We start from the raw sequence: 20,647 nt of genomic DNA, 5'->3' as shown, positions 1-20,647 counted from the left end.
AGAGAGAGGGAGACACAGTATCTGAAACAGGCTCCAGGCTCTGAGCCATCAGCACAGAGCCCGACGTGGGGCTCAAACTCATGGACCGCGAGATCATGACCTGAGCCGAAGTCGGCCGCTTAACCGACTGAGCCACCCAGGCGCCCCACGGCTTCTTTTTTTAAAATATCTGTCTGGATGGAGGCAACACAGACAGCAGAGTGGTTAAGAATGCATGCAAAGGAAACTGATCTGGGCTTCACCTCTGGCTCCAACCACTTGCTGGCTATACAAAACTTGGAAAAGTTCTTAACCTCTCCCAGCCTTAGAGTTCCATCTATAAAATGGAGTGATATACCTATCTCAGGATGTTGTCAAAGTTAAATGAGATAATGTGTATAAACATCTTGACCCACTTAAAGCATTTACTGAATGATGGGAAAAAAGTGAAAATTTTGAAAATGGCTGGTACATTCAGGATAAATTCACAGTAATTTTCTGCCTTGTATGTTTCATTCAACCTTTAGTAAAGTTATGTCGGTGGAATTGTGTGGTTAGAATGCGGGCCTTAGGATCATACCTATCTTCTCTGAGTTTGCTTCCTCACAGAGAAATTACATAATATTATCCCCTTTATTGCAGTGGGTTTTCAAACTTTGATCCTGAGCTTTAGAGTTCAAAGAAAACAGTGAAGCAAAAGTCCATGAAGACAAGTGGATGGCACTCCGGGACACAGGGACTCCACTTTCATCTTGTCTTCATGGGGATCCAGGTAAAATATAATTTGGAAAGGCTGTCTCTGCTCAAAACTTCAAATAACAGTCAGTTATAGGTATGGTGTACGCATTAGATTAAATACCATATGTAAAAAGAAGAGTCATAGGTCTTTGGTAAATAACAAGCATTCAGTACATAGTAATTATTATTATTATTATTATAAGTTTTCATTTAGCAACATGATAGTGACATGCAGGAAACTGAAAGACAGCAAAATGTAGTTCCTTTCATTTAAGATGAATTCACTCACCTTGTAGCTCAGGGCCAACCGTAGTTATTATGGCACCCAAACATCTACCCAAACATTGATGAACTTCTGTATGTGAAGGTGGAACAGTCAACAGCAAGGTAAGAACTAGAGATAATGTTGGCTCCACATATCCACGATACATTGGGCCACTAGAATCCACTATAAGAGCAAGTGAATGAAGAGACCATGTCTGGAATGAAATATAATTTCATTTAGTTGTAAGGAATAATTAGAGTATACTGAGCTGATTTTTTTAACTTAAATTTTAGTAACTACTAACATCTTACTTTTTTAAAAGTTTATTTATTTGTTTTGAGAGCGTGCACATGCAAATGGGGTAGGGGCAGAGAGAGAGAGAGAGAGAGAGAGAGAGAGAGAGAGAGAGAGAGAGAGTCTCAAGCAGGATCCGTGCAGTGCAGAGGCCGACACAGGGCTCGATCCTGTGAACCGTAAGATTATGACCTGAGCTAAAATCAAAAGTTGGGACATTTAACTGACTGAACTACGCAGATGCTCCTTGAGTTAGGATTCTTAAAACAGAAGACAAATTAGGGAAAACTTAAGAATATCTACTGTAGTCTTCTTGTGCAGACATACAGTAGTGCTGAGGGAATGCAATTGATACAAATTATAGTAAAATGTCCTCTCATATAAAAAGAATCATGTAGGGGTGCCTGGATGGCTCAGCTGGTTAAGCCTCCACCTCTTGATTTCAGCTCAGGTCATGATCTCGCAGTTCATCTCGCAGTCTACTGTGAAAACAGAATTTTTTTTTTAAAAAAAGTGTAGCGCCTAACAAGTAATAAGCTTACTTAACTTTTGTTTCTAACCTTTTTGGGAATTTTGGGCTGCTTTACACAGCTGGAAACTTTTACCAAGAAGTCAAAGGCAAACTAAGCCTGTAGACTGGAAGCCTCTGCCGGATTTACTGCTTCTTGTCTAACTGTGAAGGAATTAATTTATCAACAAACTAATGGTATGTAGTAATGGCAACTGAATTGTTTCTTCTCCCAACTTACAGTCCCAGTATGAAGCTGGCAAGCTGAATGCTACTATAGTCATATACTCGTAATATTTTTAGGTGCATCAGTGCATGGTGGCAAATCCTTAGTGTAGTATGTTTTCAGACATGTGAAGCTCTTGCCTTTCGTTGTGGTTGTATTTATTTGTATATAAAATGTTCGAGCATAAACAAACAAAAATTCCAGGAGAACACTTAAAAATTCAACCAAAGAACCCAGACTTGGACTGGTGTCTGAGTGGGAAGAGAGACAGGATAGCCATTAAAACAAACTTGATCAACTCAGCAAATGTGGAGCGCCTGGGTGGCTCATTTGGTTAAGCGTCTGACTTCAGGTCATGATCTCAGTTTGTGGGTTCGAGCCCTGCGTTGGGCTCTGTGCTGACAGCTTGGAGCCTGGAGCCTGCTTTGGATTCTGTGTCTCCCTCTCTCCCTGCCCTTCCCCTGCTCTTGCTCTCTCTCAAAAACAACAACAACAACAACAACAACAACAACAACAAAAACTTAGCAAATGTAAGGAAATGCAAAAAAAAAGGAAACAAGTACAAAAGATAGTAAATTAATAAAAAGAAACTATATTTCGAGAAATATATGTGAATGGGTTAAATTCCCAGAATAAGACAGATTTAAGACTAGGTTAAAATACAAATTCCTGTTCTACAGTTTTACAAATCAAACTCATAAAACAAAGACCCTAGTAACATTTTTCCAAACAAATTATAAGAATCATTACTATTTTATAAAACAAATGACAGTCCTAAAAATATTATTTAAAAATGTCATAAAAATGTCATAAATAAAAACAAAATCAGCATTATACCTGGACTTCCGAGGATGTTCCATCTTGTGCTAGAGCCAATAAAATGCTGACACTGGTTTTCAGATGTTGTCCTGAGCCGATACCACCAACATAACGATGCAAGCAACCCAGGGCCAATGAGTGCCCAGTTCTGGATACAACATCTCGGGCTGATTTCAACCTGGGAAAATAATTATATGCTTCAGGAACTGGCCTTTCTATTTCCCTATGACAATAACAAGCTTATGAGTCACACCACAAACAGGATTTATTGTGGAAATCAGAAAAGACTACAATCATGATTACTTCTTTCTCCACTCCCTACCAAGAGTCAGAGATTAATTTAAAATGGTTGGCTAAAGTCACATATTTCATTTTAAGTTTAGAGAAAATCTGAAAGAAGAATCACCACTTCTCAGTTTTTAACATTTATTATTCCTTGAAAAGTTAAGAATCATTTGAAACATATTTTTATTATGGGTGTTTTAAATAAACACGAATTGCTTTTATAACTGGTTTTAAAAATCTAAAAATTTAGATTACAGAAATTACAAAATTACAGAAAATGTTAACTGAAGAAATTCTCTATAATTATGATCTGAACCTCTTTAACATGCATCAGTCTTTTTCTTTGTGAAATATATCTAATGAATTAAAAAATATAAAAAGAAGATATTGCAGATTACTTAAAAAATAAGCTTTATTGGGATATATTTATATAAAATAAAATTCACCAATGGTAATTCTTTTCAAGTATCCATAGAACATTTACCAAGATAGATAATTAATTGAGCCAATAAGGAAATAAAACGTATCAGAATTTATGGTATGCAGCTAAAGTGTGTATCAAGGTGAATTTATAGCATCAAAATCCTTGTATTAGAAAAGAAGAAAGGTTTTAAATGAATTATCTAAACCTCCACCTTCAGAATCTAGAAAGAGAAAAGTAAACTGAACTGAAAGTAAGCATAATGAAGCAAGTTATAAAAATAAAGCAGAAATCAGTGGAAGAGAAAATGGAGAGACAATAGAAAAACTCTATGAAATACAAACCTGATTTTTTAAAAAAGAATTATGAGAATAAGGAGAATAAGGAGAATAAGGAGAATAAGGAGAATAAGGAGAGAGAGAGAGAGAGAGAGAGAGAGAGAGAGAGAGAGAGAGAGAAAGGCAGAATGTATATTGCTTCTTTTGTAAAGTATTCTACAAATGTCAGTAGGCCAAGCTAGATGACAGCGTTGGTAAAATCTACATTTTTAATAATCGGAGTGTCTGTTCTATTAGTTACTGAGACAGGAATGCTGAGATCACCAAATATAATTTTAGACTTGTCTATTTTACTTTCACTTCTATTAGGTTTTGTTCCATGTATTTTAAAACTATATCATAAGATACATATACATTGAGAATTGCTATGTATTCTTGGGGGAATTGGTCCTCTTATCATTATGAAAGCACTCATTTATTCTGGTAACAATTTTTGTTACAAAATCTACTTTTTCTGATAATAACAGAGCCACTCTAGCTTCCTTTGAGTTAGTGTTTTCCTGGTATATTATCCCTATCCTTTTACTTTTAACCTATTTCTTTCTTTAGAGTTAAAGGGGTTTCTTGTAGATAGCATTCAGTTAGATTTTGCTTTTTATCCAATATGACAAATTTTAACTTTTACTTGTAATGTTTAGACCATTTATATTTAATGTAATTATCAGCAGGTTGGGTTTAAGTCTCCCATATTGCTATTCGTGCTCTGTCACATCAGTTTGTTTCTTTTTCCTTCTTTCCATCTTCTTTTGGATTTAGTATTTTTTATTATTCCATTTTATCTCCACTATTGGTTTATTACTCTGTGTACAATATACATGAAAAAATATAATATTCTTTGAAGGTATATCATAATGGGTTAGAAATGTATAATGTAAACTCCAGAGATCCTACTAAAAAACAAAAATGTATAACTAATAAACCATTTTATCTCCACTATTGGTTTATTAGTTATACATTTTTGTTTTTTAGTAGGATCTCTGGAGTTTACATTATACATTTCTAACCCATTATGATATACCTTCAAAGAATATTATATTTTTTCATGTATATTGTACACAGAGTATGCCACCATTTCCTCTTCCCATTCTTTGCACTGCTGTCATGTATTTTTACTTCTCTCTCTATTAAAATCCTACCATACATTATCATTTTTACATGAAAGGGTCAATTATCTTCCCAAGGCATTTAAAAAATGCGACTAAAAATAGCTTGCAAACTCTGTTGCCCAGGAGCTGCCTGTGCCACTCAGCCATGGTCAACTCCACCATGTTCTTCAGCATCACCATGGATGGTAAGCCCCTGGGCTGTGTCACCTTGGAGCTGTCTGCAGACAAAGTTTGAAAAACAGTAGAAAATTTTTATGCTCTGAGCACTGGGGAGAAAAGATTTGGTTATACAAGTTCCTGCTTTCATGGGATTATTCTGGGATTTATGTGTCAGGGCAGTGACTTGGCATACCATAATGGCACTGGTGGCAAGTCCATCAATGGGGAGAAATTTGATGATGAGTATTTTATCCTGAAGCATAGGGATCCTGGAATCTTGTCCATGGCAAATGCTGGACCCAACACAACAGTTCACAGTTTTTTCATCCGCATTGCCAAGAGTAAGTGGTTGGATGGCAAGTATGTGGTCTCTGGCAAGTGAAAGAGGACATGAATATTGTGGAAGCCACAGAGCGCTTTGGGTCCAGGAATGGCAAGACTAGAAAGAAGATCACCATTGCTGACTGTGGACAAATCTATTAAATTTGACTTGTGTTTTATCTTAACTACCAGACCATTCCTGCTGTAGCTCAAGAGAGCAGTGCTTTGCCCTTGTCTGCTCTCGCTGTAATCTTTGTATCTCGCTGCAGTTCTGTGGGTTCCATAATTTCCTTATTCCCCTCCAAGTTTAGCTGGATTGCAGAGTTAAATTTATGATTATGAAATAAAAACTAAACGATAACCAAAAGTAAAATATAATAAAAAATAAATGAGAATAAAATAATAGGTCATTTTAAAACAGACATATAAAGAGTAAGTCTTTATATTTATCTACATACCTACCACTCTTGGCACTCTTCATTTCTGTATGTTACATTCAAAGTTTCATCTACTATCATCTTTTTTTTTTTTTTCCAAAAAGCTTCTTTTAACACGTCTTATGGTGCACCGTGTAAGCAATGAATTTTCCAACTTTTCACAGTCTTAAAGTCTTTATTAAAACTTCAGTTTTAAAAAGGTATTTTCACTGGCTATAAAGTTCTAGGTCACTCTACTGCCTTTTGCTTGCATAGTTTATAATCAGAAGCCTGCTGAAATTGTTATCTTTGTTCCTCTGCGTGATGTCTTCCCCCAACTGGCTGCTTTTATGACATTCTCTTTATCACTGCCTTTATGAAATTTGATTATGCTATGCTTTTCTTTTGTCTTTATTCCACCTCGGGTTTGTTGAAGTTATTGGATGTGTAAAACTTCTATTTTACCTATTATTAACAGAGCACAAATCATTAAACAGGTAAGACTGGTTGTATATTTTAAAAAATCTTTAGTGGAAGTTGGATTTCAGAATCAATGACATACTTGGAAAAGCAAAACTGATCTATTGTTAGAAAATGGTAAAAGTCATCCTACAGAAGATCGAGTGTCAGGGACTATTTTATCTTCTGCTTGCTCATATTATCCTTAGTGATTCAAACAACACACTGGGGCATTACCCTATAATCAAATTGTTGCTCATGTCTGAAGACAGGGAAAAGCCATTCTCATATAACCAAGAATTCAGAAAATACTTTTTATTCAGAACTACTGCTTCACAACCATTGCTTCCCCCCCACCTCTCTCGTTAAAGATTATGGCCTAGTTTGGTATAATTAGTACTCAAAATATACAGTGGTTAATTTACATAACTCAAGTATCAGTTCTTGACCACACTTGATTTTCAACTTGTCTACTTTAAGTACCTGATTAACAACCAACCAAGAGTCACTAATAAGGGCATCATCTTAATCATACTTATTTGGAACTCTGAGATCACTCTTTTTAATTAATATAAAAAGAAATCCTTAAAACCTAACACCAACTTTTCCCATTTCAGGGATAATTTAAAAGATGATAAACTTGCTGGCAGTTATAAAAAGAATGGCTTATTCCAAAAAATGAATAATTAACAAAAAGAGTAATGTAAGGAGCAGAGATAAGAGAAAGGGACTTCCAGAACACGTCTTCAGAGCAGAGTACATATAACTAACTAAGAGAGGTTGTATTAACAATCTGCTTGATTCCATTATGTAATATTCAAAGGCTGAAACCTGACCACCTTAAAAGTACCTATAATATTACAACTTTCCCAGGTTCTGGAGTTTAAACAATTACTGCATTGAAAATTAAAATCATTATAAAAAAACACACAAAATTTTGTCATATGCTATACCATGTGGAAAGCATATCACCCAGTTAATATAATTATTGACTACTAAAAAGACATCTTTGTCTCTATGAGAAACTTACTTGTCAGTAAAAAGACCCACTTACTTGTCAAAGCTATACTGGGCCATTCTAGCAATGAAGGTTGCTTCCCCAACCACCTGAGCCATTCTTCCAAGAGCTTCCCCTGCTGCACATCTTAAGATGGGGTTTGGGTTGTCAAGAGCGCCCATAACCAGAGTCAGAGCAGATTTACGAACTTCCTCAGGTCCTAAAGTACTTTTGTTTTCAGCCAGGCCCTATGGTTGTTAAAAACAAAAAAGGGGGTGGGGGAAGGGGGCAAATTCAAAATTCACAGTACATAAAAGAAAAAGATGTGCTGCAATCTTTGTAAATATACATGTATTTCCACCCACTTTTTTTCAACCATCTTTTATTTTTTAATTTTTTAAAGTTTTTATTTTAACATTTTATTTTTGAGACAGGGAGAGACAGAGCATGAACGGGGGAGGGTCAGAGAGAGAGGGAGACACAGACTGAAACAGGCTCCAGGCTCTGAGCTGTCAGCACAGAGCCCGATGCGGGGCTCGAACTCACGGACCGTGAGATCATGACCTGAGCCGAAGTCGGACGCTTAACCGACTGAGCCACCCAGGCGCCCCTAAAGTTTTTATTTTAATCACCCAGTGCTCACCATGACAAGTGCACTCCTTAATCCCCATCACCTATTTCACCCGTCCGCCCACCCACCTCCCCTCTGGTAACCAGTTTGCTCTCTATAGTTAAGAGTAGTTTCTCTCTCTCTCTCTCTCTTTTTCCCTTTGCTTGTTTTGTTTCTTAAATTCCACATGAGTGAAATCATATGGTATTTGTCTTTCTCTGACTTATTATACTTAGCATTATACTCTCTAGCTCCATCTATGTCACTGCAAATGACAAGACTTCATTATTTTTGATGGCTGAGTAACATTCCATTGTGTATATATACCACATCTTCTTTATCCATTCACCAGTTGATGGGCACCTGGGCTGCTTCCATATCTTGGCTATTGTAAATAATGCTGCTATAAAATAGGGGTATTATGTATCAACCATCTTTTTGTTTTAATTGAAGTACAGTTGACATACTGTACAAACCTAGTTTTAGGTGTACAACATCATGATTAGACAATTCTACGCATTAAGCTATGCTCATCATGATAAGTGTAGTCACCATCGGTCAATGTACAATGTACAATATTATTACACTATTATTAACTATATTTCCCATGCTGTATTCCTATGACCTATTTGTAACTGAAAGTTTGTACCTCTTAGTCCCCTTCACCTATGTTACCCATTCACCTACCTGCTCCCCTTCTTCAGCCATCTTTCATATGCATATATTATGCCTAGAATCAATACCCGTTAAACTAATCACTTTCCTAAACATGATTCACAACATGATATATAACAAGGTTATAGTCAATCAGCCCTAAGATGAACAATCCCTGGACGTGTCTTTATCCAAAGACTAATGCTTTTTATATAAAAGTATTGCTTTTATGTATAAAGGATGCTATACTATTAAGTCAACTGGTATTCAACTAATTGACATTTACCATTAGAACTTTAGGTAAGGAAAAAGGCTGAGGAGTATGAAAATTTGACATGTTTCTATAAAAATTCCAGAGAAGATAATTATGTCATCAAGAGTACATTCAATATATATAAAAAGATAAAATAAGGTAAAAATAATCAGTAACTGAATATCAACACACTTTGTTCATCATATTAAATGTTAATATCTCTGTTCTAAGTACACCTAGAACATGGAACTTAGCTTACATGAGACCAAAAATCCAACTCATGGTGCCTGGAGAAAATGTTAGCCATAGCAGGGGCATTAGCAAGCAAATCTATGAAGAAAAGTATACTGTAGAGCAATATTACAGTTGGTTCATTCATCTTCCAACCACTAAGGAAGGCTGACTACTCAATTCTTTTTTAAAAAACTCAGATGTTCGTATTAGCTGATGGTCTCTAAATAGGGCATATACTAATAGTTATATAAATGACACAAACTTCTATTTCTGTATTCAATGTCTATGTCCCTTTGCCCTGATGTTTACAAAACACAATTTAATTCACGCCCATTTAAACACTTGTATTTGCTGCCATTTTAACAGTAAACCTTATAACAAGCTTAGTGCTGAATAATATAAAAAAGTTTTCAAATATGTCACGAGAGGCTATAGGCTGCATAGAACAGTGCATGAACTCTGAGAGATAGGCAAAATATTGGTTATTTCACTTCAAACATACAGAAACCGAGGTTCAAAAGGTTAAGGAACTGCTTAAGACATAAACCTATGAGATCTAAACCAGAACACAGTCTCTAAATGTAGCCTTTTTTCAGCTGTACAACATAGTCTCTCCTGATTTATGGTCTAAACCACAAATGGAACTCAAACTTTATCTAGTTAACCTCAAGTAGAATACAAGATTTTATTAGTCAGACATCTTTGAAAATTCCAAGAGAACTTACTAGAACTTATAAAATCTGAAAGATCAGATCAAAAAATGAACTTTAACATTATTAAACTATAAAACACTTATTTAATTGCAATAAGTCTAATAAATAGTTTCTAATAATTTAGTTAAACTAATATAAAAACACAGTTTTCCAGTGATATACATATAATCATCATAATGGTCTAGATATACCTGCCTAATTAAAGGCATTAATTAAAATCTTAGTTCAGAATACTTATTTTTTTTTTAATTTTTATTTATTTTATTTGAAAGAGAGAACATACACACTTGTTCAAGTGGGGGAGAGGGGCCAACGAAGGGAGAGAGACAGAGAGAGGGTGAAAGGGAGAGGGAGAGAGAGGGTGAAAGGGAGAGGGAGAGAGAGGGGGAAGGGGGGTGGGGAGAGAGAGACAGAGAGACAAAGACAGAAAGAGAGTGAATCTTAAGCAGCCTCCACATGCAGTGTAGAGCCCGTCTCGGAGCTATTCCCACAATGGTGGGATCATGACCTGAGCCAAAATTAAGAGATGCTCAGCCAAATGAGCCACCCAGTTGCCCCCAGAATACTTATGTTTTAAAAGTAAATACCTTTAGTGCACTAAGAACAGCAGTAAAAATATTAAGCTGCACAGCCTGCTGTCGGACGCCTTTGGCTTGTTTAACGCATTCAGCAAAGTGGTCCAACATCTGTAATCTATGATAATAGAATAAAGATCACATTAGCAATACTTTTTATTCAAATATGGCTCAAAAAAGATACATAAAAAGAGTATAAGCTAATTGGTAACAAATAATGCCCCACGCTGTCTCATTTTTATTTCATTCCTGCAGCTGGTTCAAACCGGAGCTCCTCCTGAATTGATATAGGGGCATGCGGTTTTTAAGTGGAACAAGGCAAGAGACTAAATATTAAGTTTCAATGAACAAAATAAGGTCATAATTTCAGTGTTAACATTAACGCCAGAATCTAACAAAGTGCCTGGTATACAGTAGGTGCTCAAGGTTTCTTGAACAGAATTAGCAATCATTAATTTTGCATCTGTGTAGAAGATTCAGTTGGAAATTTTTAAATGAGGCATAATTTTTTTCTTCTTTTCAAAATACACTCACATGGAAGAAAACTGTACCTCATGTCCTATTCTCAGAAGCTAACTGGGAGGTTTTTATTTTATTTTTTTATTTTTATTTAAAAAAAAATTTTTTTTAATGTTTATTTATTTTAGAGACAGAGAGACAGAGCAAAGCAGGGTCAGGGCAGAGCGAGAGGGAGACAGAATCTGAAACAGGCTCCAGGCTCTGAGCTGTCAGTGCAGAACCCGACATGGGGCTTGAACTCACGAACCGTGAGATCATGACCTGAGATGAAGCCGGACGCTCAACCGACTGAGCCACCCAGGCGCCCCAACTGGGAGGTTTTTTGAAGGGATTTAGCTTTGGTCTTTTTTTTCTTTTAATGTAAAAAATCAGAAGTGAATTTTTTTTTATTTCAAATTTTTTAAATGAGACAGTCAGAAAAAAAAAAAAAAATCACAGCCATTTGAGACTATTCCGATAAAAGAGAATGAGATTTCAGATTCTTCTAAAAATAAATCAGATGGGCGAAGGAATCCGGGATGTTGGATTCAGTACCAAAATAACTATGATCTAAAGTAGGAAATCAGGATCTCCCTAAGGTCACTATAAGGATTTAAGCTCAATTTACAATAGGCCATAGGTCTCAGGTCAAAGTATTCTTCAAATATCACATAGGAAGAAATCATCTAATCCTTCAGTAAAACTCCACTGAGAGTTACTGGGGGCTAAGATTGACTACTTAGTACTTGCTCTGACATAGATCCACATCTTCTAAGGATGAGGAAACTGGGCATTGCTTTCAAGCATACACATAAGAAGACACACAGGGTCTCCAACACTACTGGAAGCATGATTTACCTATGACTGATCTCAAATACATAACCTTTTTAAAAACCTTACTTTATTTTTTTTTTTATTTTTAAAAAAAAATTTTTTTTTTACGTTTATTTATTTTTGAGACAGAGAGAGACAGAGCATGAACGGGGGAGGGGCAGAGAGAGAGGGAGACACAGAATCGGAAGCAGGATCCAGGCTCCGAGCCGTCAGCCCAGAGCCCAACGCGGGGCTCGAACTCATGGACCGCGAGATCGTGACCTGAGCCAAAGTCGGACGCTCAACCGACTGAGCCACCCAGGCGCCCCTAAAAACCTTACTTTAAAAAATGTTTTTTTCTTTTTTATAAAATATTTGTTTCACTTAATTTGAAGATTAGTAACAAAAAATTACATCCAGAAATAACTACTCTTACCCTCAGATACATTTTCTTTCAGGTCTTTTTTTTATCATTATTTTTAATGTTTATTTATTTTTGAGGGGGGGAGGGACAGAGGGAGAAGGAGGCAGAGGATCTGAAGTGGGCTCTTTGCTGACAGCAGAGAGCTCAATGCAGGGCTCGAACTCACAAACTGTGAGATCACAACCTGAGCCAAAGTCGGACTCCTACCCGACTGAGCCACCCAGGCTCCTCTCAGGTCTTTTCTTTAAAATACAGGACTGGGATCACTTCTTGCCTTTTATTTTACTTTTATCATTTAACATTGTATAAGGAGCATATCAAAACATTATCCATGTAAAAAAACATTCTAACCTATTGACCTTCCATAATTGATTGACTCATTCCTCTATCACTGGATATTTAAGTTATTAATTGTTAATGTAATTTATTTAATTGTTCTACAAAAGTGAGTTAATATAGTCAAAATAACCCTGGACTCTACTTACAGCTCTCATAACTAGCTGTGTAACTTTGGGCAAACCACAAACTCTTAGACCTAGATTTCCTGATTTAAAACAAGGATATTAAAGTAGATGCTTTATGAGATTCTTTCCCCTTTCATATTCTTCATTTATGTGACAACCAAATGTTCTTAAAGATACCTGGGTAAAGTGAAATTTTACATGGAAATTTTTCTCCTCAAATTAAAAAGCAATTAACCAAGTAACCTATGCATTTTTTAAAGATAATATTTACATTATTTTTTATATTTATGTTACCTTTATACACAAACCTAACAATGTTTCAAAAGCATTGTTTAAAAAGATTTTTTATTTTTAAGTAGTCTCTATATCCAACGTGGAGCTTGAACTCACAAGCCCGAGATCAAGAGTCACATGCTCCACCGAATGAACCAGTCAGGCACCCCTAAAAGCATATTTTGTTAAACAAGTTACCTATGAGTGTCTTACACTAATTCATTTTCACTCTTCCTCTTGAGAAAACCACCATAAATAGATAAAATGCCTACAAAAATTAGGGATAGTGTCTATGGACACAGAATACAGCAAACCAAAATGCTCCTATTAGAAAAACAACCTGTTACTTTAGTTTCCTAAGTCCCAGACTAAACCATATGACAGACAAACACTATTAGAGAATGGACTTCACATTCATTAACTTCTTCAGTAATAAAAAAAAAGAGTTAGCAAAGTGATGTCTGTAATTAAAGATATGGAAAACCTACTTAAAAACTCGCAAACGAATTATTGAAATGAAAATCTTGCTGTTTTAAGACAGTCCACAAGACAATGGATGTCAGAGGCCAGTTCACAGAGCCAAATCTTAAAACGTTTCAATTATGTGGAATTTTCAAGCAATTTTTTTCATCATGTATGTGTCACTTACATTATTAAATTTATAAGCCTATTATTTAAGTAGTAGTTTACCTTATTGCAGGTAACTGAGATGGGAAAATCTATTGCTTAAATATAATTTATATATATGTTTTTCCTGACAGCTTTATTATGTTAAATACTTAAAAAGTGTTATTTTTTATTTTATTTTTTTATTTTTATTTTTAAAAAGTTTTCATTTAAATTGCAGCTAGCTACCATAGTGTAATCGTTAGTTTCAGGTGTGCAATATAGTTATTCAACACTTCCATACAATACCCAGGGCTCCTCACAATAAAAGCCCTCCTTAATCTCCATCACCCACTTAAACCATTCCCCCACCCACCTCCTCTCTGGTATAGTTTATATTAAACTAAAATTATTTGATTGATTTTATACTAACCGGTGTTTGTAAGAAACATGAGGAAACACTACGCCAAAAAGAGCCACGGAAGCATCAATGACTGAAACCCCAAGAGGGAGAGGACCAGGCACAGCTTCTCCAGCAGGGATTCGTAAGTAAATGGAGGATGGGTCGTGCTCTAGAGCCCCACTTCCAGATGCACTGTTTGGCTGGAGCTACAAAAAGAAGGACATAAAAATCATTCAAAATCTACTTTAAGAAACTCACTAATTATTAGTTAGGCATGAAAAACAGAAAAACCAAGAATGATTGAATTTGAAAAAAAAGAAAAAAACAAAAATGATTGAATCTGAAAAATTTTAAATAGATAAAAATATTATTTGGCCACTAAAAAAAGCCATCAGTAACACCTTGTATAATTTTAAGAAAATACTTATTCATTTTAACATTTGTATATTGACCACCTTACAATGTGTAAGCAAAACAATATCAGGAATAACTTCAACTCACGAAAACTGACTAAAAGAGGCATTAGTAAGTCTTTTTTTAAAAGAACGTAAGAAATTCACCATTTTTCACTATTTTTTTCTACCACCAGGAAGCGATCTTTAAATGTCTAAGAAAGCTAAAATAAAATTAAACTTTAGTCTGAAATATTTCCTTTTTAAATAACAATCTGTAATAGCCCCATTGCTTTTGATGACGTAGTATTTCATTCCCTGTGTAGTTTGCTACCTGGTCTTCAATTGATTTATGATCAGTTTCTTGAAGCCAGGAACCAAGAAGAACACTGTCATCATAATGGCAGAGGGATCTGAGGAGGGAAGTGGTTGTGTTGGCTGAATTGTCAGTCAAAGTGAATTCTGCTACCAGTTCTCTAAGAAGTGCGTTGAAAGATCCTAAAAAAACAGAACTTCAGATCAGACATGAAAGAATAGCTTTTATGAAAACTGCAATCATTGCCCACAAAAAGAAGCACCATGTTCAACAGGGATAAAATAATTAAGTCCCATCGCTTCTCAGCCTCTTGGCTAAGATCAAGTGAAATAATTAAGTACCCCCTGTTCTCTTTTTTAAAAAATCTGTATCAAATACTTTAATGCTGTTTTAAAATACAATAATGGTACTTTCTTTTTTATTATTGTATTATGCGTTTTAGCCCAAGTTATTTAAAGGAACAAAAAACTTAGAGAAAATATTTACAATAACTATTACATTTCCTATTTAAATTGAAAACATTTAAATTTAATATATTAAAATTTTTCATGCTTTAAATATTTATTTAAATATACTAAATATGACACGATTACTTATTATTAATTACCCAGTGATGTGCAGACACTGAAGCCGAGCACATCAGAATTCTTGGACATGGCTGAAGTGAAGACAAATCAATGGCTTATTTTAATATTAACATTTTACATAATATTTGATATCTATAGAGTACATTATTATTCTCTTTCAAGATTCCTAAATTATTGGCTATATTATAATATATATGAAGCAGTTTCAGACAGTAATTAAAAGCAGAGACTTTGTTGTTGTTGTTGTTTTTTAGTGTTTATTTATTCTTGAGAGAGAGAGACAGAGCGTGAGCGGGGGAGGAGCAGAGAGAGAGGGAGACATAGAATCTGAAGCGGGCTCCGGGCTCCGGGCTCTGAGCTGTCAGCACAGAGCCCGACGCGGGGCTCGAATGCACGAACCGTGAGATCATGACCTGAGCCGAAGTCGGACGCTTAACCGACTGAGCCACCCAGGCACCTCTGTTGTTTTTTTTTACTATGAAATTTATTGTCAAATTGGTTTCCATACAACACCCAGTGCTCATCCCAACAGGTGCCCTCCTCAATGCCCATCACCCACTTTCCCCTCTCTCCCACCCCCCATCAACCCTCAGTTTATTCTCAGTTTTCAAGAGTCTCTTATGGTTTGGCTCCCTCCTCTCTAACTTTTTTTTTTCCCCTTCCCCTCCCCCGTGGCCTTCTGTTAAGTTTCTCAGGATCCACATAAGAGTGAAAACATATGGTATCTGTTCTTTCTCTGTATGACTTATTTCACTTAGCATCACACTCTCCACTTCCATTCATGTTGCTACAAAAGGCCATATTTCATTCTTTCTCATTGCCAAGTAGTATTCCGTTGTATATATAAACCACAATTTCTTTATCCATTCTTCAGTTGATGGACATTTAGGCTCTTTCCATAATTTGGCTATTGTTGAAAGTGCTGCTATAAACATTGGAGTACAAGTGCCCCTATGCATCAGCACTCCTGTATCCCTTGGGTAAATTCCTAGCAGTGCTATTGCTGGGTCATAGGGTAGGTCTATGTTTAATTTTTTGAGGAACCTCCACACTGTTTTCCAGAGTTGGCTACACCAGTTTGCATTCCCACCAACAGTGCAAGAGGGTTCCCGTTTCTCCACATCCTCACCAGCATCTGTAGTCTCCTGATTTGTTCATTTTAGCCACTCAAAGCAGAGACTATGAAGTTGAACCAGTTGGGTCTGAATCCAAGCTCTGCCACTTACTAGATCTCAGACTTAGGTAAGTTACATCACCTCTCTGTACCGGAGGTTCTTCATCTATAAAATATAGGTGAATTACCTCATAAAGTTGTGGTTAGAGTCCAAAGAGATAATACACGTAAAGGGATTAGCACAAACCTGGAACACAGTAAGTGCTCAACGAGAGTTAGCTACTCTACATGAATAAAAGTAAAATGGTTGTCTTCCTTTGTACGGTCAGGGGACAGCCTTGGTCAGAACTCTGTAATGTTGTGAAGAACTAGAAAGATACACTGAAGAATTTTTATTAGATAATGCAAATTTCATTTACCTTCATAAGTCTTTGGAGGTAACAAAGCCAAGATATCATAAAGTCTTAAACGGACCATTGCTGCACTAGCTTTCAGATGAGCTCCATGGGCTTTAATTACAGACGGAATGCTAAAATATCAAAAGTACAGTTGGTGTCAGCTTAGTAGAATAAGTGTTATAGACATCGTCAGCAATGTATCGATGTATTGTCAAAATACATTGGCAAGTATAATATTTTCACCTTAGTTTGTACTGTGACCTTTATTGGAACAGTATAAAATACAATTTTATTTCAATTCATTCCATGACTATAGTTTTTAAGTTCATTTTAAAAAAGTAAAGTTTTACATGTTTCCTGTATAACATTAGAGGGGAATGCAAAACATGATTATTTATAAATATGTAAAACTGAACATTAACTTGTTATAATCGCTTACTTACTGTGACATCATGGTCATGGCACATTCAATTGGGGTCATCAATTTTCTAATCACATCTTCAGTCAGGAGCTCAGGGCAATGTGCGACAAAACTCCTCATTGCTAGATAAAATTTTTAATTCTTAATTATTATGAAATATAAGGTTCTGAAATCAGGTCAAATCAAATGAAGAACTAACTGCAACTACAGAGAAACATCATTAGAAAAGGCTAGAAGAAAGGTGGAGGGAGGGAAGATATCTGTTAGGGAGATTTCTGTGAGTGGGAATTCAAAGGTCTGTTAACATCACTGAATTCAGATAACCTCAAAGAAAGCAAGACAGAACCAAGGGTGGACAAAGTGGCTCAGTGAGAAGGAATATCTTTGTTGCCTCTTTAGCAATAGAACTAAGACAAAAAGAGCTCTCAGATGTTTGGGAACAAAACTGACACCTTGCCCTGCCACCCTTATGCTTTAAGCATATATCTGTTTCCCACGGTTTGGAAAAAGAAGCACTTTCCAACCAAAAAAGAACAGAGTCACCCAGGGTAATTCTAGTTCCCAGTTGAAACAAACAAAACTGGAGCCTTTCCTGTAAGTTGCTGACTTCTAAACAAAAACAATTTTATTCATAATTTTTGTAACGTGGATGTCTAAAAAAATGCATCTCAACATTTGCAGATTTGATAATGCTGGAGGGAACAGCTGTTTGTCCATCATGAAAAGACTCACTGTCAACTCAGTGACCTGGGAGATCCTGAGTGTCTTCTTCCTTTAAATACCTACTGGGTTTTCTATGTGGTGACAGTGCCTCTTTGACAGGTAGAAGACTGCAATAACTGGACTCAAGAGGCCTGGGTTCTAAGTCTTGTCTGACCACTGATGCTAACCTCCTCTTTCAAGTCACTGCTTCATTTCCATCTCAAAATTAGGTTATTTATGGGATGCCTGGGTGGCTCGGTCAGTTAAGCGTCAGACTCTTGGTTTTGGCTCAGGTCATAATCTCACGGTTTGTGAGTTTGAGCTCAGTGCTGACAGGCAGAGGCTTCTTAGGATTCTCTCCCTCCCTCTCTGTCTGTCCCTCCCCTACTCATGCACATGTGCACGCAGGCTCTCTTTCTCTCTCCCCACCCCCCAAAATAAATAAATTAGTTTCCAAAGTTTCTTTCTAAATCTACAAGTCTATGAGTTCATCACTACACATTAACACAAAAATCTGAAATAGTGATTCTCCTTAACCTCACAAATATTTTCGTAATAAAATTATATTCTGGGAGCACACCCCTTTCAGTTCTTACCACATAAAGCTCCAGCACGACCTTCCAATGTTACCTGCCAGGTAAAAGAATCGCCTCGGGCCTTCTCAGCCTCCAATTCTTTTAGAGAACGAGGGAAAACATTTCGCCACAATAACAACATCTTGGGCAGATGGTATCGAACTACAGATGGTCCTAATGGAGAAAAGGAGAACACGAAACCATACATACATAAAACAAACATTACTAACAAAAGTCAAAGAGCCCCACACAAGCTTTAATATCATTTCACTCTACCTTCATCTGTGACAGTAATAGTTTCAAAATGTTTCTTTTATTTTCCAGTGTGATTGAGAAATAAGTGGCATATGTCACTGTATCAGGTGAAGGTTTGGGTTACAAATAGTGTGAAATGAGCACCACAGCAGGTCTGGCCAACATTCATCATCTCATATAGATACAATAAAATGAAAGAGAGAAAGAGAGAGAGAGAGAGAGAGAGAGAGAAAGAGAAAAGAGAAGAGAAAAGAAAAGAAAAGAAAAGAAAAGGAAAGGAAAGAAAAGGAAAGGAAAGAAAAAGAGATTAAAAAAATGTTCTCCCTGTGATGGGAAGCCTCAGGATTTACTACTCTCTTGACAGCTTTCCTGTCTGTCACACAGCAGTATATCTGCATGCTGGACATCGCATCTCTGGTATTTACTCATCTCAGAACTGCAAGTCTCTACTTTTTGATCACCTTCCCCCACTTCCTCCCTAACTCAAAGTGCTTCTTATTCAGTAAGTAAAACACATATCTACTACTAAAGTTGGAAGTTGGACATGTGAACTAAAAAGAAGACACACGCCATCACCATGACAACAGTTCTGTTCTATGTACAGTGCTAGACTTTGCCTGCATGTCAGGTTTGTCATAGCACTTGGGAAAGTGAAGGGGAGAAGGGGAACTCCAGAAAAGCCGCACCAACAAGACCACTGGAATGTGACTTTATCACCCCACTAAAATCATGTCACTCACGTCACTTTGGGGATGGAATGGGCCCCATACTCTTATCTCATTTGGTTAACACTAAGCCAGTTAGTTAGACCAGGGCTATTCTGGTGACACTTTGTTATTTTTTAAGGTGAAACTTTGTTAACCATTTTCTCCTTAAATGTACTTAAGCAGAAGTTACCAGAAATAGAAATCTACTCCCAAATGAAAGGAAAAACACCTTCACCATTTTACCATGTCATTCAAAGTCTAGAATGTGAAGTTTAATACTTTTAAATTACACTTTATTTATAATCTACTGACACTTACAGAGTAAGACGACATCCTACTCAGATATAACTATACCTAAAGTCATAAGTGCTCCAAGTAAAAGCCATCCAGCTTGGGTGCGCTGTAAAGACAGCCTGCTATTTTGAGCAGCGGTTCGTAAGAGATCTTCAGCGATACTAACTACCATCTGCAAGAGAAGTTCAGAATTGGATTTTAACTGAAACAAGTTAAAAAAACCAAGTAAGAAAATACATAGCTAGTGCGCCTTATTAAAAAAGGAAGTTGTTCTTTTTTGTTGTTCCTGTTAACATGTTTTAAAAGATCCAACATCAAGACCTACTTCATCTCGATCACACTGTCGTCTGTGAGGAGACTCTGAACAGCACAGTGGTTGAGAGAGAGCTCTAGAGCCAGACTGCCTGGGTTCACAGCCCAGCTTTGTCATTTCCCGGCTTTCTGATCTGGGACACCTTAACCTCCCTGCCTCAGTTCCCTCACTGGGGAAATAGGAATAATAGGAATGCCAACCTCACTCCAGCAAGGATTAAATAAGTTAATACAGCAAAGCACTCAGAACAGTTGCTGGTCCATGAAACCACTTAATAAATGCTATTATTGGTAGCACCATTATCCTATATTAAATGATTTGTTGAACTCCTAACATGTTTCTGCCATTAAAATAATCTTACAGCACTTACAGTCTTCAAGAAGTCACAGGGAAATGGGAAGTAACAAGCAGCACATGAATGACAAAAGAGTAAGCAGATGTAGTAGTGGTCCACAAGGGCAAAGGTTATCGCAGACAGAGTAGCTCTGAAGAAATTTCATAAAAGAGATGGAACTTGAATTGGGCCTCTAAACAAACAGATACGTTTGGTTCATGTGACCAAGAAGGGGGATGAGATGCTATTGTGTGAACACAGGCATGAAGGCTGCAAAAGGCATGGAAAGAGAGCAAGACGACTAGTCTAAGTAGAGCAGTGGGAACGCAGAATGAATGGGTAGAATGACAGCAAATTGTGGAGGTGCCGGTTTACCAGACCGAGGGGA

At 36.5% G+C, this 20,647-nt stretch overlaps 1 protein-coding gene and 1 pseudogene across 1 annotated transcript in view; one reads left to right on the top strand and one right to left on the bottom strand.

Annotated features, from left to right (window-relative positions):
• HEATR5B (HEAT repeat containing 5B) overlaps positions 1 to 20,647 on the bottom strand; it is a 98,434-nt gene that overhangs the window by 55,922 nt on the left and 21,865 nt on the right. Inside the window, exons 11-20 of the mRNA XM_042933251.1 lie at positions 19,673 to 19,784; positions 18,378 to 18,530; positions 17,102 to 17,201; positions 16,680 to 16,789; positions 14,578 to 14,741; positions 13,882 to 14,057; positions 10,383 to 10,488; positions 7,389 to 7,579; positions 2,848 to 3,007; positions 1,007 to 1,196 (exon numbers count right to left, since the gene is read on the bottom strand). Coding sequence (XP_042789185.1) covers positions 1,007 to 1,196; positions 2,848 to 3,007; positions 7,389 to 7,579; positions 10,383 to 10,488; positions 13,882 to 14,057; positions 14,578 to 14,741; positions 16,680 to 16,789; positions 17,102 to 17,201; positions 18,378 to 18,530; positions 19,673 to 19,784 — 1,462 coding nt within the window. The remainder of the gene's footprint in view (positions 1 to 1,006; positions 1,197 to 2,847; positions 3,008 to 7,388; positions 7,580 to 10,382; positions 10,489 to 13,881; positions 14,058 to 14,577; positions 14,742 to 16,679; positions 16,790 to 17,101; positions 17,202 to 18,377; positions 18,531 to 19,672; positions 19,785 to 20,647) is intronic.
• LOC122216427 lies at positions 5,125 to 5,833 on the top strand (annotated as a pseudogene).

The sequence above is a fragment of the Panthera leo genome, chromosome A3 (genome assembly GCF_018350215.1).
Source record: "Panthera leo isolate Ple1 chromosome A3, P.leo_Ple1_pat1.1, whole genome shotgun sequence".
Lineage (NCBI taxonomy): Eukaryota > Metazoa > Chordata > Mammalia > Carnivora > Felidae > Panthera > Panthera leo.
Note: the sequence above shows the minus strand (reverse complement) of the source record. Positions and strands in the feature narration are given on the sequence as shown.